Source organism: Sycon ciliatum, chromosome 9, assembly GCF_964019385.1.
Source record: "Sycon ciliatum chromosome 9, ocSycCili1.1, whole genome shotgun sequence".
Classification (NCBI taxonomy): domain Eukaryota; kingdom Metazoa; phylum Porifera; class Calcarea; order Leucosolenida; family Sycettidae; genus Sycon; species Sycon ciliatum.
Genome location: NC_088651.1, coordinates 25,292,022 through 25,315,993, shown reverse-complemented (window position 1 = coordinate 25,315,993; position 23,972 = coordinate 25,292,022). Strand labels below are relative to the sequence as shown.

Genomic DNA, 23,972 nt, shown 5'->3' with positions numbered 1-23,972 from the left:
TTATCATATTGTGCTTTAGCTACTTGTACATGATTGTACACCAGTTGTGATCACGCATGTACATGTATGCATCCAGTTACATGTATACACTTTTTGTCAACGATTTCTCACACTGATATGACAAGGTCGTATTGGACAATAAGCAGGTGTTATGGCAAAGACTCATTTCGATCGTTGTGAGTGTTATAAGCAGTGGGATAGCACTTTTCAGGTGGCTATGAGGATGAGTGTGCCGGCACACCAGGGGATGTGGCGGGGCCCTGGGGTAGTACCCCCCCCCCCCCACGCACAAAACCCCTACACTGACTGTATGTGAATGTGTGCACTGGAGATAAGTAAGAGTACTCCTTGTGCTGGGACTACCCTGGCCCGGGATGATTGCACCATCTCATAATAACAAGAGTATTTGTATTTTGTATTTATGGAGTACATGTACTCTTTGCAATTTAAAGTCAGGGCCTCTAATTTCCTAAAACATGTACTCTTGATAATAATAAGTGCAACCTCAGCTCAAGTTGATAGCCAAGGCCTCGAGCCCGCTGATGCGAGGTGAACAAGGGCCGCAGATTTCCATTGTACAGAACGACTTGCCTCAAGTATGTACATGACTGATATCATCTTCCTATCATACCCTGGTTTCTGATCATTATGTTGCTTTTGCCCATAAAAGAGGCAGTTCAAGACACGTGAAAAAAACAAACACAAAACATGACTGATTGTACTCTTGTTCATATTGAACAGTGCTTCGGGAAGTTCCTAAAGCAAAGCAAGCGAATTGCATCTCTCATTGCTGAGAAAAGCGGCGAACCGTATTCGGTTGTTATGTCATTCATCCGCTGCCGCCTTAGCTTTGCGTTGCTCAGAGCGAGTGTCATGTGCCTGCATGGTAGCCGCTCTGTTTTCGCTGTACATGCACCTGTCTCTTCTTCTGCCTCCCTAGTTGCTGCCGAAGCTGGCACTTCCCGTCATTAATTTTATAGTCTTTAGTTCTTTAATATTATTATTTGCCATGGCGACCCCCGTAAGCCCAAATAGCTGGCAGGGCAGGGTTGGGCCTTTTTTTCTTATACTTCACAGGTGTAGCATTCTATCAGTCATTACGTATGATTTATACAGTGGCAGTAAAAAAATGCAAAAAAATGCACAAAAAAAAGCAAAGCCTTCACATGCATATCATTGGGCCTAGTTCCCGTTTAGAAAACTGTCTAAGACGACCGCTCAAGGGACGTTCAAAATGTGGTCTCTGTTACCAGGTGGTCTCCTTATCCAGGGCCATTTGACTGGAAAATCGGGCTGGCCTTGGTCCTGTTTTCAGTTGTCTTTTAGGACAGGTGGTCGCTTTGATACCGATTTTACGTTGTACAGAGTATTTGGCTTCTATGAAGTCTTCATCATACCCAACTGAACATTCATCATACCCAACTGAACATCCATGTACATGTACGGCAATGCAAACAACGTGAGAGCGAAAGGAGACCGTGTTAGCAACAGCACAATGTGTGGAGTCTTCGAGCTTTTAAAGTATATTTAGCGTCGCACCACACCCAGGCGATTTCGCCTCTTTGAAACATGTGAACGACAGAGAGAGAGAGAGAGAGAGAGAGAGAGAGAGAGAGAGAGAGAGAGAAAAGAAAAAAAGAATAATAGATGATGGCAAATGGACCTCATGGCTATGCAAAATAAATTCAAAATAGCTTCGTAATGTGTGCTTGGTGATGACAGCACATCTTATTCACAGATTTGATATAGAACAGCTTCGAATAATATAATAATTATTGCTGAACACGGACTGTGTACAGTGTTAGCAATAATATTAATATACACTCCTTGAATTTTTAGGTATAGCTTGAGTGCCAGATGATCAGACAAAACAAAAAAAAACAAGTTTAAAGAAAAGGCTATTAGCCGAGGAAAGGGTAGGTGTACGTGCATACCCATACGATTGAGTCCCTTGAAAAAGGTCCCTGCCTTGATTTGCAAGACCGGCACAATGGGTTTCCAATGTTAATGGCAATACTCATACAGTCTCCAGATAAAAAAGACAGCCCTGCATTAGGACTCCAGCAACGTTGTATACGTTCGATGGCTGGCAGCCCCAGGCAGCACGAAGCTAGCATGTAGCCGGGTAGTCACGTGACGCGGGCACGGGCGTACCAACCTCGTGACTATAGGTGCTGACGGGGGGTGCGGATCCGAAAATGGGGAATGGGTTGACGAGCATCGTGACGACGGTGACCGTAGGCTGGTTAGCTGCCAGCGGACGGGTGACGACGATGTGGAACGAACCAGGGCAGGTGAGTGTGGGAGCGGTGAATTCCAGGGTGGCCTTGACAGACGGAGTGTCCACCATCACCAGGCTGCTGCTGGCATAGGAATCGGTCCATGCGCCACACGGGGGAGCTGAGCCATCAGCAACAAACACACATACTACGTGTTGACCCAGAGGGGTACCGCGAGCTGCCACAAGCAACGATGAGTTTGTTCCACCGGATGGCAACAGAACCATGGATGCTCTGACGGGATAGATCGAAACAGGGTCTAGAACAGAAAGTACATGCAACAGAAAAACAGCAAAATTAAGGCATCAAGAGTAACATGATCACGTGAGTATGTGCATGTGTAGGCAGGCATAGTGGGATGGTCTAAGACCATGATTGAGAAACAGAGGGTACCAGCGACCCACAGTTAATTGGGAACTCGTGGCCTGGCACGAGGGTAACATGGATGCAGCTAATGGGATTTCGGTCTTTGACCACTTGGTGGCGGGTCTGATCTACTCATCTCCCACCGTTTAGGCGCTGCATCTGCGCCTTGATCCTAGAGGGTGGTGGCGTTCCTGCGGAAAACTCGGCTTCCAGCCGAGTCTCACGCGACCCGTGAAATTTATTTTATTTATGCTTGAGACGGAAGATTCATGCACAAAATAGTGCTGGAAAAAGGCCTAGGCGAAGCCAAGATTATACATGTATGTTGATGTCCAGGCTCTGTACATTAATCACATTATGTTACTGCTACAGTAAAACCTGTAACTAACGACCAGCCTGCTACTGTACTACCTACAAACCTCTAACCAAAGACGACCTGCTACGGGCGGCCGCTTTTTCTGGCCCCAAGGGGTGGTCGTTAGATACAGGTGTTATTGGACGGCAATACAATCGTGCACTCACAACCCTGGTCGATTTTGATTTGAGCGGTAGCAGTGCCAAGCGGACTACGGGCAGTACAGGTCTGAACTAGACCGGTGTCATAGCGAGTGATATGCTTTGAGGCTGTGTTGAGAGGGCTGATGGTTACCTGAATAGCAACACGCAACAGACCAGGTCAAAGTGAGCTAAGCACACCAGTGTGTAGTACATACACATACCACTAGATACACACCATCGATAAACAATACATGTATGTCCAACGTGCCGCCATCAGGATAAAGTGGGCAAATGGGAAATCAGACACTCCTGCACGGGTAGAATGTATAGATTTCTCAATATTAATTTTGGTGAATTTAGCATCCTGTATACTGGTAATGCTGTGGATAAGAAGACGAGTCTCCGTTTATCTAATGCATCACCCTTTAGTCAAGAGTTTAGTATACGGGTAACTTCTCAATGTACTCGCTTCATTTTGCATTAGCATCAAAACATGGACATGAGCATGACAGGTGTATCTCTAAATGTGCAGTGTTCCGGAAGAGGTTTGGGGAGATTTCGTTTCCTGTATGACAGCCTGACGAGCCTGACGAGCCTACACAAGTATAAAACTTTACTACTATGGTTACTTTGGTAGAAAGTGAAATCCAACAAATCCAACAGTGCCTGCACTTTCACTGCTGTCTGCTATATGAGAGGATGGAACAAACTTCGCATCCGGATACCGTTCCGAATTTTAATGTTGCAGAAGGAGGTGGGCACACACAGGAATATAGCCAAGGTATAGTTGGTACGCACTGTGTTAGCACACAAGACATAAAGAATAGCGTGCGTGCACTCAATCGACATTCTCGGACTAACCACGACTGATCCGCTGGAAGGCTGATAGGCTGCGACGCAGGTGAGGTGAAACACAACTGACAGGGTGGCCGGTGGGATAAATGCGGTCATCTGACCATTGATGGTTTGACGGACCTTAACCCTTTAAGAGCCACAGGAAAATTTCAAAATTCTGCATTTTTTCGTGTTCCTTGGATCATAGCTTCAGTTCTACTCACTCAATCCTCACAATCTAGGGCTTCCTGGAAAGGTCTCCACGAGAGGAAGAGAATGAGGTCGATCATGATAGCCAGTACACCGTCTATCCAGCGCTAGATCGCAGCGACAGTACGAAAAATGCCCCAAATGCGTCCAATTGCGTCCCGCTCCAGATATTTCATTTTACTCGATCGTGGAGTTCCAAATTTTTCGCTGTGTACTCTTGACAATATCAACAGAGAAACCCGTGCAAATTCGAGTAAACCAGCGTGACGAAAAGTCTCAAAATTCTCAACACTAATGTCGTACTGCGCGCTTTTGAAATTGCCGCGATCGCGGCTCAACTTACGAGTGATTTATCTCAGGAACCGTTGCTCGCAGCGTTTCACGGATTGTTTCTCCCGACAGGTGAGAGTTTTCTCTTCGCCCTGGATATTTCGATCACTGGATTTGAGCGAGATTGGACTGAGTTACGATCTTTTGAAGTTTTGCATTTGAATGCGTCGTTTACGACGCATTCAAGTATGGGGCGGCTCTCAAAGGGTTAAGGTCAGAGGAGGTGAAAGTTGGTGGCGTCACTACAGACCAACACGGACAAGAACAAAGAAAATTAATTCAAAACACCAACAAGAACAGTTACAATACGCCTGTGTGGATTCACTGAACGCGTGAGTTAAGAAGGCTGAAGAAAATGTTGAATGGTCTCAGCTGGGTTGACAGCTACATCATAGCTCAGTGGTTAGAGCAGACCTAGCTAGCCTCAAGCGAAGGTACCTGTACCTGGTTTGAGTCCTGGTGGCGACAGTCAATTGCTTCCCAGACTTTCCCCGTTTGCATCTCTCTCAAACCAGTGAATAGTCACCATACAATAGCTGTCATGTATTTGTACATGAACTACATGTCACCGAGATATAACTTCGCAAGTGTGCACAAAGTATCCCACAGTGACAACTGACCTACATATTATAATGCATACGAAGAAGATACAGAAATGCAAAAGAACTGCAGAAAGGGTATCCCCCAACCCCAACCGGGGTACCCCCCCCCCCCCCAACCCCAACCGGGGTGATGACAACCGTATAGCCTGTGGTTGTCACTCTCTGCTAAGAACCGAAATGTAGCCGTCTCCCATCTCGCATTAAAGAATTGCCACCTTACAACTTCCCATGGGAACTCCCTTCATTGTCGACTATATCCTTTAAAAGTATAGAGGACAGAGATAGAGAGATAGAGAGAGGATAGTCATAATATTATATAAACCACAGGCCCAAGCTGAACGTCCTCCGCTGCCATAAACAACAGGCCCTGTAGAAAACTAAGCGAAGAAAGCTTGGTGTCACTACATTCGATGGTCGATACCGAAGTCCGGGAGGGTGTGCAATGCTAGAGATGTTTACGACTAAAACCATGCTCTGGTACTTGCCTTTGCACACAGATGACACAAACTGCGCTTGAGTCATTCCGGAGGGGAAAACCCATTTTCCATCGCCCATGCAGGAAACGTTGGCCGTCACCTCGAAGCCGGGCTGGCAAGTTGGCGTGACGAGGTGATTGGTAGAAAAGGCCATGCGAGCTGGTTTGGTGGTGTCCGGTACTGATCCGTGGTTGACGTCGAATCCAGGGCAAATTCCTGGAGGAAAACAGAAATTTCAGGAATAACTCATCTCAGGAAACAGAAACACTAACACACCCTGTAGACCGATATCTGAAGTGTACAGATCATCTATGAAACTTACAGGAGCGGGGGAATCGTCTCGAAATGTTACATAGAGAGAATCAGAGAGAGAGAGAGAGAGAGAGAGAGAGAGAGAGAGAGAGAGAGAGAGAGAGAGAGAGAGAGAGAGAGAGAGAGAGAGAGAGAGAGAGAGAGAGAGAGAGAGAGAGAGAGAGAGAGAGAGAGAGAGAGAGAGAGAGAGAGAGAGAGAGAGACATAGTGAGAAACAGAGTGTGTAGCTCCTGTATAAAGGTTGACCTTTGAACCCCAATCCAGGTACTTGCCTCTGGCGTAGCAAGCGGTGGACATAAACGTTGGTTTGTCCATCCCAGCCGGGTAAGACCAAGATCCATCGCCTGAACAAGTAGCGTTGTGGCTCACATCATAACCTAAATCGCACGTTGGGCTCACAGCGTATATGGTAGAAGAGGGCATATCATCTGGCTTGCGGGAGTCTGGTACAGAGCCATGACTGATCTTGAAACCAGGGCAGATTACTGTGGGAAACGGCAGAAATGTACAGGAATAAAGCACATCAGGATATGTCAACGCGCCCCTCTGTATCACCATCCGAAGTGGAGAGGAATGAGGGAATAATCTAGAATTGCTATGAGACAGACAGACAGACGCACAGAGAGAAAGAGAGAGAGAGAGAGAGAGAGAGAGAGAGAGAGAGAGAGAGAGAGAGAGAGAGAGAGAGAGAGAGAGAGAGAGAGAGAGAGAGAAAGAGAAAGAGAGAGAGAGAGAGAGAAAGAGAAAGAGAAAGAGAAAGGGAAAGAGAAAGAGAGAGAGAGAGAGAGAGAGAGAGAGAGAGAGAGAGAGAGAGAGAGAGAGAGAGAGAGAGAGAGAGAGAGAGAGAGAGAGAGAGAGAGAGAGAGAGAGAGCGAGAGAGTAGACAAGGATGCATAGGGTCACAGTGAAACTACATCATACAGTGCACATTATACTACCAACCCTGTGATCAAGACTGTATGTCAATCACCACGTCTTGGACACTATACTCTTGGTACACCCAGCCTAGATACTTACCTCGGACGGAACAAGCGGACGAGGCGAACTGCGCTTGATCCATACCGGACGGGAAAGACCAGGATCCGTCGGCCAAACATGAAACATTACCCATTGCGGCGTAGCCTGACTTGCATGTTGGCTTCACGCCGTAATCCACTGACCAAGCCAATCCCGCTGTCTTGCGGCTGTCCGCAACGGAGCCAAAGTTCACATTGAAGCCAGGACACAGCCCTGGCAGAAAACAGAAAATCGCAGAAATCAAGTACTTCAGTAATATATGCCGACATAGTGCCAGGCAGGGAGTAGTACAATACCTACAAGGTGTTGTACTACTCCGGCTCCCTGGTGCCAGACGTGGGCCATCCCCTGATTTCATTTTTAAATTTTTTTTATATAGTTGCCAAACATTTTACGTTTTTCATTCGTCTAAAAAAACACAAAAAACATACCGGTAGCGTCATCTACCCAGTCCATTTCAAAACTATGATTACTACTCCCTGGTACAAAAGTCCATTCAGAATGTTACAGGCTGTAGATCTATGCTTGCTTTCAAGTGAAGTTTTGTCCATGAAAGAAATGAATGGTCCAATGACCTTTTCAAATGAAAAAAAAGAAAAAAGTGTGATCACTTTGTGCATACATTTTTCCAAATTGGGCGTCTGTTATCCAATCGTTTAGAAACTATATGAGAGTAATTGTGGAGCGGTCCTGAGCAATATTCCGAAAACTATTCTCAAAAGGTTCCAGCCAAATTTGAAATATTTCAAAAACCCTACGCGTTTATAGTTTTGAAATGGACTGTAGTAGCAAGAGTACATGTACTCTCAGATCTCGCTTGGGTCCCGCGCCATCCTGAAGAAAATCGTGTTTTTACCGATTTAAAGCCTACATACGTACAATGTATGTGTATGTGTGTTCGCTTATCCGGATACTTTTTGTGGAAAACTGATGTGTGCGGATAAGCGAGGTGTGACTGTAATCAACACAAACCTGGCTATGTAGTGTTGGCAGTACATGTACTTACTGGGGCGATCCATTATACCCTGGCGAATATCACAGCAGCCCTGCGATGGCGTTGCAAGTGCAAGGCACATGATGGCCATGATGGCCAAACGCAACTGCACAGAGAAAGAGTGAGAGCAAAGGTAGCAACACAATACAGCGTCGTCATTCAGGAAAAAACTCAACAGAGTGTCGTTCCGGGTGAAAACAATAGAGGTCTTCTATCGATGTGTCGGACTTAGAATATGATAATGATGACTACTCGATAGACCCTGCTGCCATGTACCAGGCACTCTCTTGTAGTCCATAGATTTTCATGCGAGGTTAGAAAACCTCGTATGGACAGTATACAGGGTAAAAGAATTCATTGAGCTCGATCAGCACCATTGGCAAAGATTCAACACATACTCCTCGGTAGTTTTGCCTAAATATGTACATGTACTGCAGTTGCCATAACATCCCGGGGTGGGGGGGGGAAGGGGGGGGAGGGGGGGAAGGGGGGTATTATGTGGTAAACAATTGAGGTCAACGGAAAGTCAAATCAAGAGGAGTCTTAGAATACTGACTTTACAGTACTGTGCATGTAAAATAAATAATTGCTGATATTCTGCTGGAGATGCCAGTGCCATAGGCATAGCAGTTAACTTTGCAGGAAAATGTAATTTGCGCACCTTAATCCTTTACGTTTTACAAGATTTAGTACAGCTACAGCACAGCTATAGGGTGTAGGGTGTAACTTGACGCAGGCAGATTCCAAATGCAACAGGACTGCATTGCATACATGTAAATGTTACGAGCGTGTCAACAGCCATGGCGGTTATTGTTTTCAACTCCCCCAAAGAACATTAGAATATGGTGATCAGAGAGAAGGATACTAGACTGAGGGGAAATAGATACGACATATGAAAAGAATGCTACATCCATAACTACAGGCCAAGGCTCAAAGGGCAACACGCTACAATACTATATATATTAATATTCCTTTTTATGCTACCGTGGACATGTCTATTTGCCAGGATGCATCAGCATGAAGAATTTGGTTGCTAATTAACTACCACCCTAATTTCATGTTCGCGCTGCTTTGTGAAACTCGGCTACTGTTTGCTTTCATGACGTACTAGTACATACAGAACACCATACACCCATGAATCTTCAAGCCCGTATGCCCGTAAGCTTCCTACAGTGTTGTGCCTCGACAGATCATAAGTAATGGCCGACAACTTTAAATACGGACCATACAAAAATCCCTCATTCTTATTATTATTATTATTATTTTTTCTTATTTTGTTAGGGATTTCCCAACAGGCAATGTTGCCTTTTTACTGGGAACCCTAAATGAGACTTTGTGTGAGCGCGAAACAAAGCAGGCGACTCGGCCAGGCGACAAGATGGAGGCAGCGCATTCCACCTGTCGGCACCAAGATACGCAATGGAATGGAAACCATACCGGGAGTGGCAGGCAGGCAAGACAAGAGCAGCTGTAGCTTGGCCCCGAGTTGTGGCAGCAGAATGTGGGCCAGTGCAGCGGGGAGTGAATAGGAGGCTGAGAAGTGGGCTAGATAAACCATGCAGACAGCGAAAGACAAAGACGTATTGCTTGAAATTTAAGCGTTGCTCTAGTGTGTAGATCTTGGTGTAAGCGTACAGGGTCTCAGTGGGAGTTCTGCGGTCAAGGGCAAATATTCTTTTAAGACTAGTACGGCTGGCTGTGATCAGCTGGTTGTATGAACGGTGAGATAGACAGTTAATGTAGGCAGAGCTAGCATACTCAAGGGTGGATTGAATAATAGATAGATAGAAAAGACGACGCGCTCTGTGGTTAAGGTTCTGCCTGGCATGCTTGTAGGCTCCGACCTTCTGCTTGACGGCAATGCAAACTCGCTCTACTTGAGCATCGAATGCCAAGTGCTCATCCACAATGAGGCCCAGGTATTTGGCTGTGTGCGCAGGATAGAGAGTGGAGTTGCGGCATGATATGGACACAGTGGTGGGTAAGGGACTAGTTGGGCGACGTAGTAGCAGAAATTGTGTCTTATCAGGGTTAAGAACCAGTCCCTTCCCTGTAAGGTAGCTGTCCAGAGCAGCAAGGTCCGCCGTGAGACGCTCCAACACAGTATCACAGTCACTATGCCGGACATAAAATGCAATATCATCGGCATATTCCTGGTCTTGGCTAAACCTAAAACAGGGTGTTATGTCGCGAATGTAGATACAAAACAAGACTGGGCCCAGAACGGAGCCTTGGGGCACTCCTCTGGAGCATGGGCGTGACTGTCCAAGTTCCTGATCAACTCTCACAGTTTGTATTCTGTCAGACAGGTAGCTACAAAACCAATTCAAGGCAACATCTCTGATGCCTGTGTCATGTAGACTCTGGATGAGGGCGGAGTGTGCCACTCTGTCAAAAGCTTTGCTCATGTCAGCGAAGATGACACCACAGTATTCGTTGCTATCCAATGCAGAAAGCCATCTGTTCACAGCTAGAGCCAAGCAGTCTTCGCAAGAGTGGTTGCGACGGTATGCAAATTGAGAGTCTGGTACGTGTTCAATGCCATTATCTGCGAAGAATTTCGTTATCTGGTCCAGTACTATTCTTTCTAATACCTTGGCACATATAGGCAGCAGCGAAACTGGGCGGTAGTTTGCCGCCAGATCAGGGTCTCCAGATTTCATAAGTGGACTTATAATAGCTTGCTTAAAGACGGTGGGGACATTACCAGTTACTTACTTAGCATTCTTTTATTCGCTTCAATGGAATTGGGCTTATTGCCCGTTTGGTATTGCGAATTCAGATAAAACAACAACAACAACAACAACAACAACAACAACAACAACAACAACAACAACAACAACAACAACAACAACAACAACAACAACAACAACAACAACAACAACAAAACGCCTCACAACAGTTTATCAAAACAGTACAATTGATTATAAAACTTACTGAACTGTCGAAACCCATAGCTTGTTCTATTCCTTCTCGCCGACACGATTCCAGAGATTGAGACGCTCCGTTACAACACGATCACCATTGTAAAGACAGACTGGTCAACACACGTCTTTATAATGTTGTCGACTATAGACACGGTCCCGCCACAGCCAGGATTCCAGTCGAAACTGGCGGTTAGGATAATGGAGCCAAAAGGATATATTCGGCAACAGATCACAGATTACCGGGATACCACAAAGGATGGAGCGTTGTCGTTATCCAAAATCCTTTCCGCCAATCCTAGCCGCCAAAAAGGTGGCGAAACCGCTGGTGAGATATACTGGTGAAAACCAGTGAGTAATAATGTTGTACTCCCTGGTGACAATCGCTGCTTCAAGTTTTCAAGCAAGCCAAGGAGTCCCTGATCTGTGATCTGTAAGCTTACTGGTGTCACGCGGTGTAGTAGGCGCGGAGTTGCCTCCCTCCCCGAGGACTTCCCTTCAGCGACGGCGCGACCCAGTACACAATGGGCGCGTAATGTGCTTCTTGTTTCACCAGAGAACAACTACATGGTTGGTCGGTTGTGCTGCTCTGTGGTACAGTCTACTGTATGTAACTCAATACTGGCGAGACGCAGCTTGGTTGTTTGCCACGCAAGCCGCCATGCATCACTGAGATCTATTGCCCGTCGAATGATATTCCGTCGTCGTGACGGTGGTGTGTGAATATAATTATATCGGATTCGCCGGTTCACGTAGATGGTAGGTGCTTCGTTGGATGCGCCTGTTTGGTACCAGAAATGCTGTACTAGTATCCGACTTCCTTCACCTTGTATTATAAGGTATCAGTGATGCAAGGGATGTGAGTAAATTCTCAATGCAACCAGTACCATCAAAATTACAAAAGTGCATGAAGAACTCTTGGTACCATTCCATGCAATGTTCGATTTTTCGAAAACTCGTACAGTCTGGTTGTTTTTTTTTTTTTTTTTTTTTTTTTTTTTTTTTTTGGTTGTACATTCTGAATTTATCCAGCTCCGATTCAACCTTGTCTCCAGTTCCGAAATCCTGGGCATGGACTGCATTGAGAGTTATAGCGCAGAAGTCAGGGAGTCGTATTTTGCAACTCCCTGGTATAAAATACTTCTTATGTTCTCGGGGCGTTGAGGTTGGTGGTGCAGAAACTCTTGAATGCCAAGAAAAATGATCTTGCCCGTGCCTTTCTTGCTTTGGTAAACGGATCTCTGAGGCCAGGTGGGCAGAATCCTGTCCCCAATATCCCCATGAACACCGCGGACAAAATCCTAAAATTATGCGGGCGAATACAGGTCATTTTGCAATCGGCGAGATTATGCGGTCAATGTGCTAGGATAATTTGTCATTATTACACTTCACGCAATGTGAAAAAAATAATTTCGCTTGGATAGAACTTTTGCGTACAGCCAGGTGCACATCTAGATCTAACGACTTTGTCGTACAAACTCAAGGCCGGTTTCGACTTTGGAGTACATTTTTGCCTTCATGTACTATTTTCTTGTACATTTCCATGCCCATGACGCGGGTTTTATACAAAAATTCGAAAACGCGGAAAATTGCGCGTCCGAGGAACCGCCGTTGTCCTGTGTTGGGAGCTGGATGGAGAGAGGCGCTCATTTGTACATGTAGATTCAGAATCAAACGCCTACAAACGAGCGCCTACAGCTACCGTACCCGTAGGAACTGCACGAAACTCTAGCTCGTTTCGTGATACGGTAACGGACCACACTGTCAGCAGGACGTCGACAAGCTCCGACAACAGAGCAACCGCAGTTTCCGATACGACACTAGACTCCGTACCCGTACCAAATGTCTCGAATGTGCACAAGCCAGTAGTCACCGAGAGTGCAGCCGCAGTACTCACCACCACCCTACTTGCAGAGTGCAGAGACGGTCGTCACGGACCACCTCGCACAGCCCGGTCGAGCTCGCCTCCCGGTGCCAGTACTAGCAGTAGCACTGTAGTACCCGTACAGGTGCCGAACTCGCCTGACACCAATGGCAGTGCTGATATCATGATGTCGAACCTGCCAGCCAAGCGCCTGAGCCAGCAGACGCGGAGCGTGCCACCGTGACCTTAGTGGACCTAGTTGACCTACCAGCGAGTGGGGACGTAGATCCACACGATGTCCGACTGCTAGCCACACTCAACATGTCCCAAGCAACAATGGACGTCGCTGATCCTGTTATCCTGGACCTGCCACCCCATCCTCCCCTGCGGGACCCCACACCCGGAATGGGAGATCTGGACGGTCCCACGTTTTCCAACCGGATATCCGAGGCGTACGAGAAGGTAGTTCATTTTGCCCCAAACCTGTTGGACGTACCAATGGGCAGCACGGGCCGAACCTTTATCCGTATGCTGAGTTCACACTTCCACGCCTTTGGTAACAACTCCTCAGGTGCAGCTGACTACGCCCTGAAAACGGCGATGGTAATGCAGCAGTTGATCCTTCAGAAACCTGGCGGGACCGTAGCGGCAGCAGCTCACAAGGTTTGCATCGAGCGCCGCATTGCCTCGTGGGATTCCGGAGACGTACAGGTGCTACTCCAAGAATCCATGACTATCCAAGACCAGATCGTCAAGGCCCGCAGGCGAAACGCACGGCACGAGGGACACACGGTCGACCCGGCACGCAGATTTGCGTCTGACATTGAGCGTGGCAGGCTCTCGGCAGCCACCCGTCAACTCTCCCCCGACATGGGTGGTGGAGTTCTCGATCTTGACGACACCATTGGAGAAACGACCGTGCTTGATGTGCTGCGCAGTAAGCACCCACAGGGCGAGGCAGTCACAGCAGCGGCTCTCCTCCCAGGGCAACCCCCAGCACAGCCCCACCCAGTGCTCTTCACCAAGCTGGACAGGACCGCTGTGCGCCAAGCTGCACTGCATACCACCGGTTCTGCAGGGCCGTCTGGGATGGACGCAGATGGCTGGAGGCGTATGTGCACAGCGTTTGGGGACATTTCAGACGACCTATGTGATGCTCTCGCCAGCTGTGCCCGGCGAATCGCCACTCAGTACGTCAACCCAGCATCGATGGAAGCCTACACGGCGTGCCGGCTTATCCCTCTAGATAAGAAACCGGGTGTGCGCCCAATAGGCATCGGCGAAACCGTCCGTCGTATCATCGGCAAGGCTATTCTGAGCGTGGCGGGGGACTCTGTTCGTGAGGCGACAGGGTCACTGCAGATGTGCGGAGGCCAGGAATGTGGCATTGAGGCGGCCATTCACGCCATGCACGACACGTTCCATGAAGAAGACGTAGACGCTGTGCTAATGGCGGATGCATCCAATGCGTTCAATCGCCTTAACAGAGAAGCATGCATGCGCAACGTAGCGCATCTCCGTCCAGCCATCACACCCGCTATCGTTAACTGCTACCGTCAGCCGGCCCGTCTATTCGTGGACGGGGAGTGCCTCCTATCGCGAGAAGGCACAACTCAGGGAGATCCTCTTGCTATGCCAATGTACGCTTTGGGGGTACTCCCCCTGGTGCGCAGACCCCAGGAACACGCCAGAGCTGGTATGCGGATGACTCGTCCGCGGTTGGCGGGCTCAACCCTCTCCGCCAGTGGTGGGACCGACTCGTCGGGGATGGGCCGGCGTTCGGGTATTTCATTAACCCCAGCAAGTCCGTCCTCGTCGTCAAGCGGGACAAGCTAGAGGCAGCCGAGACCATCTTCGCCGGCACGGGTGTGTCTATCACCACCGACGGGTGCCGTCACCTTGGATCAGCCACCGGAACTGATCAGTTTGTGCAGGAGGTTGTGGCTTCCAAGGTGGCCACCTGGTCGCAGGAGCTGTGCAAGCTGACAGATTTCGCCCGGTCACAGCCTCAAGCAGCTTACTCTGCACTGGTGAACAGCCTCCAACACCGGTGGTCCTTCCTGTGTCGGGTTCTCGATGGTGCTGCAGAACAGCTGGCACCCCTGGAGGACATCATCCACCGCCGCCTAATCCCTGCCATTAGTGGACGGACGGCGCCCAGTGAAGCTGAACGCATTTTGCTCACTTTCCCCTGCCGGCATGGAGGCCTCGGCGTGGCCAACCCTGCCACTTTTGGCTCACAGTACGGCACCTCCAGGCTAATCACCACTGCGCTGTACGACAAAATCATGGCGCAAGAAGAGCACCTCGATGATGCTCTTGCCTGTGTCCGCAGGGCCAAGAGTCAGGCTCGCTCTGAGGCCAGAAAGGCAATGAAGATAGCTGCCGATACGTTCCGCACCGAGCACAGCGAACTCGATCTCGCTATCAGTCTGGCAGAGGAGAAGGGAGCATCAAAGCTCCTGATCTTCATCTGGCGTTGTCTAAATGACTCCACTAGCCTTGCTCTAGCCCAGCTTCTCAAACCAGCAGCATGCAGCGGCAGAAGTACGCGCCATCAGCATGCCAATGGTCTGCTCAGCCAGCCAGCTCGCAGTCGGTGTGGCCAAACGAGATTCGCCACCGCAGGAGCATTGCTGTGGAACAGTTTGCCTAGAGAGGTGCACACCGTATCCAGATTGCAAGATTTTAAGCTAGCCTGCCTTCCTTATGTATGCCTGAAATAGGTTGTGTTTCGTCAGGCTTTGACATGTTCCTTTCTTCTCAGTATTCTCGCTCGCATAGTACTCCACTTCTATGATAATTATAGCAATAAAAACTGCTTTATGGCAGTTTTCTAAAAAACGTTATTGTGTTCTAGTCCATGGACCCCGTCTGAAAAGTAAGAAATTAACGAAATGTGATAGCTGAAAATTCAAATTTCACACAAAACCTCACAATAATCACAACACTTGAAATGCTGCTTTCAACACTAAACTCGTAGTGCAACAACAATTGGCAACATGCATGCATAGGAAAGAGGATCACGAGGTTAAAAGGTCTTCTTCATGTAGCTTTTCATTCTGTGTGTGATTATTGTGAGGTTTTGTGTGAAATTTTAATTTTCAGCTATCACATTTCGTTAATTTCTTACTTTTCAGACGGGGTCCATGGACTAGAACACAATAACGTTTTTTAGAAAACTGCCATAAAGCAGTTTTTATTGCTATAATTTCTTTTGTTTTTTCTGTCACCAATCATATCAATGGAATGCCCTACAACTTGTATATCAATATGTAAATGATGGCCTTCACATCGTATCAATACCGTATTATACGCATTGATGTGCAAGCCTTTTCTTGCAGAAAATGGCACTAGCATAATGCATGCCCACGCTAAAGCTGGTTTTTCTCGTCTTGGCTACATAGGTTCTGATCGGTGGAATATTCTGCCTTCCACTGTTCGCTCTTGTACAGAATATCGCCCATTTGTTCGTTCATGCTTAACCTTTCTAGGGGCTCCCGTAAGAAGACCATAGGTCTGTGGGAAACACCCTAGTAAAATAAATAAAATAATAATAATAATAATAATAATGTTCTTCTGCGGGGAAACATGTGAGTAGTGGTGGACCGTGGTGATACTTTTTTTTTATACAGAGGTCATTCTGTGCATGTTGCTGTAGCAGAATTTCATGACTCATAAAATTGTCTTGCCTTTCAGATATTTCAGATTTCCCCACCCTCGATCAGATTTATTTGTGAAATGTAACCAGGTGCGTGTCGCAGATGTTTTTGTTGATTCTGTGTTTATAATGGTTTATAATCATGGGTTATCGTGATAAGGTCATCCTGCATCATATTGCACTGAAATCGTAATCCTGTTGATGTCGATACAACTTTTGGAAGTAGTTCAATGACTTCAAACTGTTAGTCCACGATTTTCTAAAACAACACAGCAGAGGAGGAACAATAAACATGTATTAAAATGTAAACAAATACATTGTTGAGTCCAACACCTCATTCCAACAACTACACTGATCCTGAGGATAAAAGGGGCAAGGCTATGGTTGGAGGTACTGAGAGATAAACAAGGCACTCCATAATAATAAAATCTTACACATCTTCTGGTGAGTGTGAATGATATCCAGTCGAACCTCTTTAGGACGAACACCAAGGGACCGATGGTATTTCTTCTGTGAGTTTGTCTTAACCTATTTTATAACCAGTGAATACAATTATTTCTCCAATAGACATATGAATAGATTTCTTCTACAGCGAAAGATTCTAAGCCACACCAACTCATTGACTCGTCTCGTATGAAACAAAATAAAGAGTCACTAGAGAGGTTCTGCAAAACGAAAATGCGTACAAACTTTCGTTCCACGTCATGAAGTGCGAAACTTCGCACGAACTTTCGCAACTCTGGACGTGAAACTTGCAGGGAACGCGAAATGAACAGTCGTACACACTTTCGTGAGATCGGGTCATGGCGTACGTGCACTTGGCCCGCGCAAACTACGAAAATGTGCAGAACGCAACGTTCGTGCAAAAATTCGTACACACTTTCGCAAAGACTGTCGCGAAACTTCGTTCGAATTTTCGTTTTGCAGAACCTCTCTACTGAACGCTTCTTTAGCAACATGACGGCAACTGAAACAGCAACAGAGAAAGTACGATACATGTACAGCACATTCTTGCAGGTACTACAAACAGATTGCAGATCGTAATTCTTGCTTTGGCGGCACGAAACTTTATTTGGGGCAGTGCAATCTCGGTGGTACTCACAAATAATAAATCAAACAGCCCAGACTCGAGGAAACAAATCCAATCATACAAGTACGAGATCTTCACGAGACGAGACTGCACCCATTGGCTTGTTTCGTATGAAGCAAACAAGTTTACTGAACCTCTCCACAATGGAGATTTTCCCTGATATGCGAATTTATTTTGCAAACTCGGTCAATGGGTCCTTGAACCTTTCCCTCCAGATTGGGAACTGCCAACGATAGTATGCCACTGACCAGTGCCTTACTTGTAATGTACCAATGTACAATGAATATGAGTATTTCGACAACACATTTAACATAAGCCTTATCGTCAAGAAGGTGAACTCGCGTTCTTCGCACACTGTAGACAAGGGCAAAGAGATAAAAATGGATCTAAATCCGAATAAAATCAGCACACGTTTCCGTAAATGAAAGGGTGAGCATAAGCAAATGAATCGAAGGAAACCGGTCAACTCAGAGATCACCTGTCATCGAGTATTCCGTAAAAGGAGGCCTCGGCAGCGGAAAAGCTAAATTTAGAAAAGAGATCCTGTCAGCTTTTCCATTATTTATTGCATTCCGCCCAAAATCAGCACACTTTTCGTAAATGAAAGAGTCAGCACAAGCAAATGAATCAAAGGGAACTGGTCAACTCACCTGTCATTGAGTAATATTCCGCGAAAGGAGGTCTCAGCAGCGCCGAAACGAAATAAGCCAGGCCAGGAGACGAAATATCCGAAACAGCTCATACAAGAAGCAGTTCCAAAGGAGAAAGTAATATAAATTCATTATTAGTTCCTCGCGCATGCACATCCAAACACGGACTGCATGCACTGCAACACAATGTCTGCCGGGCACGTGCACAGCACGCGGCTACCACCCGTTGGTAGATCTAATACCGAGCACCTTACGTAGAGACTTACGTAGCCTAAGTGAAATACCGAGCACCTTACGTAGAAACTTACGTAGCATAGCGGTGTCGTTTTTCTTGCCATGTGAACACAATAATAGAAAAGCTGACAGGATCGCTTTTCTAAATATTGACTATGCTGTTGCTCATTAGGATTTTGGCAAATTCTACCCTTCGCTTTCATATAACTGGGCCAGGAACCCGTTTGAATTTGCGAAGTAAAATAAAATCAATCAATCAAGCTGGCTTACCTGCCGACCCATCGCTCGCCATGGCTTCGCTTTGTTGAAGGGGGAATTCCGGGATGGCCTCTGCCTCCGTTACGGTTGGACGCCTTCTCGCCTGCCCACCACCTGTGTTTGCGAGAAGGCATTCACCACTGCTCACGCCTTGTCCTGTCCTTTCGGTGGGTTCCCCTCGATCCGCCACAACGAGGTGCGCGACATACTGGCAAGCTCATTGAAGGGTGTTGCCCACAACGTCGCAGTGGAGCCACATCTCCAATCCCTGACTGGGGAGCAGTTTCAGCTCCGGTCAGCATCAATCGAGGATCAAGCTCGTTTGGATGTGGTGGCCAGTGGAGTTTGGGGGGGTCGGTTCGAACGCACTTTTATTGATGTACGGGTGTTCAACCCTTATGCGTCTTCGAACCGCACCTCCTCTCTCTCTGGCTGCTACCGGCACCATGAGCAAGAGAAACGACGTCGATATGATCGGAGAGTCCGAGAAGTGGAGCGATCCACTTTTCTCCCCTTTGTGCTCTCTTCCACCGGAGGATGCGGCAAGGGTGTCGCTGCACTAGTGAGCCGGATTGCACATCTCCAGTCGCTACGTCGGAGGGAGGCGTATTCTGTGCTAATTGCCCACCTCCGCTGCAGGCTGTCTTTCGCCCTGCTGCGTTCGAGTGTCATGTGTCTGCGTGGGGCTCGCCGAGTTTGGCAGCCTCCAATGGATGGCTGTGCTTCCCTGGCTGTCGTGGAGGCTAGGGTGTCCCGTTGAGCCTTGCCCCGTGATTGTGCGGACTATGCTATGCTTCTCTTGCTGTCTGATCACATGCGACGTCATCATTATGTGATCTGTTTTCAATCCTCCGCCGCCATGCCATCGCCATGGCAAATTGTGTTTTTTTCGCCCGTAAAAGAGGCTTTATAAAAAATAAAAAAATAAATATAAAAAATAAAACGAGCGCCCCTTCAAACCTGTATAAAGCTGTGTTCACAACTGGCGCGTGGACGCGGTACGCTTGCGGTTCATGCGCCCCCAAACGCGCGCTCAGCCTTTCACAAAAAACAGCAATCCGAGTCGTATTTAGCTCGTGCGACACCTTCGAGTACTAATTTTTTGACCCCGCCAGTCAAAGTGACTGGCATGTACGCTGCTACGCGCCTGATACGCGCTGAAAATTCCAACATGTTGGAAGTTCCATTTCGGCGCGTTTCCGTACGCATGGCGCCCCAAAAGCCAGCAAAAATACGCACAAACGCGTGGTTTCACGCGTACACGCGCCAGTTGTGAACACAGCTTTACTCTTATTGCATGTCACTGTCAGCTTTGCCCGCTCAGTCACATGCACATGTACGCGCATGCGGACTGTCATTCTTGTACTTTGTGGTTCGTGATCAGATCAAGTTAGTACTGTTCGGAGTTTCAAATGTGAAACACAAAACAGCAACTGGTCTGACTACAAACTACAAAGCACGAGAATGACAGACCACACACGCGCGCATGTAACCGAGCGGACAATAACTTACTTGTTCCAGGAACCTGAACCAGCCGCCTCAGCAGTTCTGTCCGCAGATTGAGTAAATAATAATACTTCAGTAATATAGATGAAGAGCGCGTGAACGTTTGTCATACAGAGTTGTAGTCTCAGTACCATTGTCTTTCTTCATTATTTTACGATTTGGGTATGTGAACATACAGTGTATTAAAAAAACACCCGATGCAAGGTCTAATATGAAGGGATTACAAAAATCGGGTTAAAAACCAAGAAATCATGCAACTGCCAAACTGTCCACCCCCTCTTATATTATTATTATATATATTTGAGGATTTCCCAAAGACGTAGCCTAAATTGAAGGGAGTTCAATTATAATGGGAGGCTGTAGGGTTCAGATAGCAGACAGTGGAGGGCTAATGATTCGTTATGAACAGCCTAGCAAGAGAAATACAATTATGCTGAATGTTCCAGAATGGTCCTTTACTCAATGATACCTATAGCCTCGGGGTATGCCTTGAAATACGAAATGTACCGAAACGGAAACACAAAAATTAATAAGAATAAGCGCAACACTCAAAGAAGGAGGACAGAGGCATGTCAGTAAGGAGTGGCATTGTGTTTGGTGTCAGAGAAGTGCGTGCAAATGTGACTGTGAAACAGGGACTGCGAGGCTGTGGCTCTCAGGTCTGCGGGCAAGGCATTCCAGACAGTAGCGGTGCGGAAGAGAAATGACCTCCCGGCGTTTTTCCCAACACGTGGCAGAGTGAATGCGAGTTGGCGGCGGCGACTACGCGTGGGGCAGTATCCCGCTCCTTCAAAAAGTTCTGGTTGGGTGGTGACCAGATGGAAGAAATCCATAAGGCAGGCGATCTTCCTGCGCCAGGATAGACTTGGCCACCCAGCTGTTTAAACAATGATGACTTGGGCTCGTCTGATGGGCAAGGGCATCATCTCTCAAGCCACATGACTGTGCGAGCTACTCTGGCTTGCAGCCGTTCAAGGGTGAGCCGCTGTGCAGCAGAGAGGGAGGACTCCCATACTGGGGCGGCGTATTCTGCTGTGGGGTGGACATACGTAAGGTAACAGCTTCCTGACGATGTCTCCTGTTAAACGGTCAGCCATATGGCACAGAAGAACGCAGTGCTGTCTAAACTTGCTTATTGTCTGTTCAATATGCTCCTGGAAGCTAAGTGTTTCACTCAACAACACTCCCAGGTGACGGCGACTGGTTGACGGCTGGATACCACGGATGGTCTCTGCAGCTCCTTCCTCAGCGAATGAGATAACAACGGTTTTCGATGGGTTGAAGGTTCCGCCTACTCGGTCGGCCCAGGCAAATGTGTCCTGCAGGGCAGTCTCCATTGGGCTGGTACCTTTGGTTCGTGCTTGGCCGACGGCGGTGTCATCCGCGAACAGGTAAACATCAGCGTGCTGGTTGCGTTTCGAGGCCGCGGCACTGGGTAGGCTGTTGATATGTACCAGGAAAAGCAATGGCCCGAGGTGGGAACCCTGGGGCACTCCAGACTTGACGGGACGTGGGGAGGACAGATGGTGTTGGACGCGGACGCTGAATGTACGCGTATCGAGGTAGTTCTTAACCCTTTGTGTACGGACTGTACAACTTTCGATCCTCTGGGATCGAAACTTTTCAAAATTTCAATCGATCGGAACTCAGTCATTTCTGGGTTATATCCGAAAACTAAAATATGTAGGTCGAAGAGAAAACTCCCAGCTGTCCATTGATATAATCGCTGAAGCGCTCCGATGTGTGGTTCCAAAGTTACGAAGCTCGAAAGTCGAATCGCGGCAAATGTCGCTCAATAGCCGCTCGCGCAGATTTGAATGAGGGATTTCCCCATCATTCTGGGCATGCAGTGACGTAGAAACACGTTCAAAATGGCAAAATGACTCGTGGCAGTGTGTGAATTTTTGTTGAAGTAACAGTTACTTGTTACGAGCAAGGAGAGCGAAATGGCTGATCCAAGACGACTTCTGTGGCGGGTTAGATCATTGGGCCGACGGAAGTCCCTGCCACAGCCGCAAATGAACACTCTAGGCTTTGGCACAGCCGCACACATATATACACACACACACACACACACACACATACACACACACACGCATGCTCGTGCAACATTCACATGTCACTGCTTCAGTTGTTTTTAGCTGTGTCATATTGTGTCTTATACAGAGCTTCACTTTGGGAAAAGCTGTTGAGATGCTGGAGAGCACTTGTTGCCATGCTTGCGAAATGCCAGCACCATTGCATGCCTTCAGCTGGCACACTTCCTGACGTAGCAGATTTCCAAAACCTGATGCCTTGTGTAACTGTGTCCTGATAATATGCAGGAATGACTCCATCGCATCAGTAACACTCGCCTGTCTCATTGTCAGCAGTTCGCAAATTCCATGGATTATTTCACCTTCCATAGGCCTGTACACCATGGTGGCACTGCCACTCTTACATGGATCTGCACATAGGCAAAGCAAGGGTTGAGGGCGGAGGTTTACATATAATGTCAACAATTTACATACTAGGTACACACGAATTTTTCAGGACATGAATAAAATAATATCCTGTCACAGTTTCAACACTGTCACATGTCATAGTGAACAGACAATGCACCGTGGGCAGACTCCCATTTTTCGGGTGAGTTTGGGGCGCTTAGTATGCTACAGATTATACATTCATGTTCACAAGGACAAGACGAGACCACAAAATGCAGACGAGAGAATCTCACCAGTAGTCCACAGCTGAACATCTCCACAACTCAGGTCACCAAGTGGATACGTGGCGTCATCTACATCTTCCACGGTGGACCCATCACTTTGGCAGGCATCTCTGTCAAGCTCCATCATCCTTTACCCCGTCAAGGCACAAACTTAGAATCACCAAATCAACTGCTGACACTCGGACGATTCCTTGGGAGCAGGATTATTTTTTGGATTTTTGGGACCAAACAGCGAACGCGTCCTTTGTGCATGACCTGCGCCGCTTTGACCTCATGGGGATTCTATATTTTCCCTCAGCACTCGTGCCCGACCTGAGTCAATCATCCGACGCGGCTGTGCATCTCATGTCGCCTCCCGGTATTTTACGACTCCCTGGTGACAGGTTGTGTGCATGACCGTTCGCCCCTCGGTATCAGAGCTCTCATTGTCCATCTCGGACCAGATTCCACCTACCCCTTCCCCATTATCTAATATTTTCTGCTTTTAATTTAAGTCCCCTCGAGCTTCTTGGTACCTTCATTCGCTTCCTTGTTATTGAGCACCTCTGCTCGTTTGGTCACTGCGAATTAAAATAAAATCAACAACAAAAACAACAACTATCTCTTATTGGCGTTGGTGCCATCGTGAGAATAAAGAATTCAAAACAAAACAAAACAACAACAACAACAACAACAACAACAACAACAACAACAACAACAACAACAACAACAACAACAACAACAACAACAACAACAACAACAACAACAACGGTGAGAATAAGGAATTCAAAAAACAAACAAAAAACAACAACAGCAACAGCAACAACAACACGAGAATAAAGATTTGAAGCAACAACAACCGCTGCTCCTCTGAGGCTCTCCAGTCAGTGGTGTCGGAGAGGACCTCTCCTGGCAGTCAGTTCCAATTATAGCAATAAAAACTGCTTTATGGCAGTTTTCTAAAACAGTTATTGTGTTCTAGTCCATGGACCCCGTCTAAAAAGTAAGAAATTAACGAAATGTGATAGCCGAAAATTAAAATTTCACACAAAACCTCACAATAATCACACACAGGATGAAAAGCGAGAAGACCTTTTTCCCCTACTCGTGGTCCTCTTTCTATTCATGCATGTTGGCGCCCGCTCCTATTCATGCATGTTGGCGCAGTACAAGCGCAGTAC

At 47.3% G+C, this 23,972-nt stretch overlaps 2 protein-coding genes across 2 annotated transcripts; both read right to left on the bottom strand.

The window, feature by feature from the left end:
• Window positions 1–1,643: 1,643 nt before the first annotated feature.
• Window positions 1,644–4,117, bottom strand: LOC135825284 (uncharacterized). The gene is made up of 3 exons (XM_065338021.1): window positions 4,005–4,117; window positions 3,168–3,294; window positions 1,644–2,538 (listed from the first exon to the last, which is right to left on the bottom strand). Exons 1-3 carry the CDS (start codon window positions 4,092–4,094, stop codon window positions 2,111–2,113), a joined length of 645 nt encoding a protein of 214 aa, XP_065194093.1. The 5' UTR covers window positions 4,095–4,117; the 3' UTR covers window positions 1,644–2,110.
• A 571-nt stretch (window positions 4,118–4,688) lies between these two features.
• Window positions 4,689–11,014, bottom strand: LOC135824384 (uncharacterized). The gene is made up of 5 exons (XM_065337116.1): window positions 10,856–11,014; window positions 7,931–8,024; window positions 6,925–7,137; window positions 5,605–5,811; window positions 4,689–4,759 (listed from the first exon to the last, which is right to left on the bottom strand). Exons 1-5 carry the CDS (start codon window positions 10,871–10,873, stop codon window positions 4,689–4,691), a joined length of 603 nt encoding a protein of 200 aa, XP_065193188.1. The 5' UTR covers window positions 10,874–11,014.
• Between the last annotated feature and the right edge of the window lie 12,958 nt (window positions 11,015–23,972).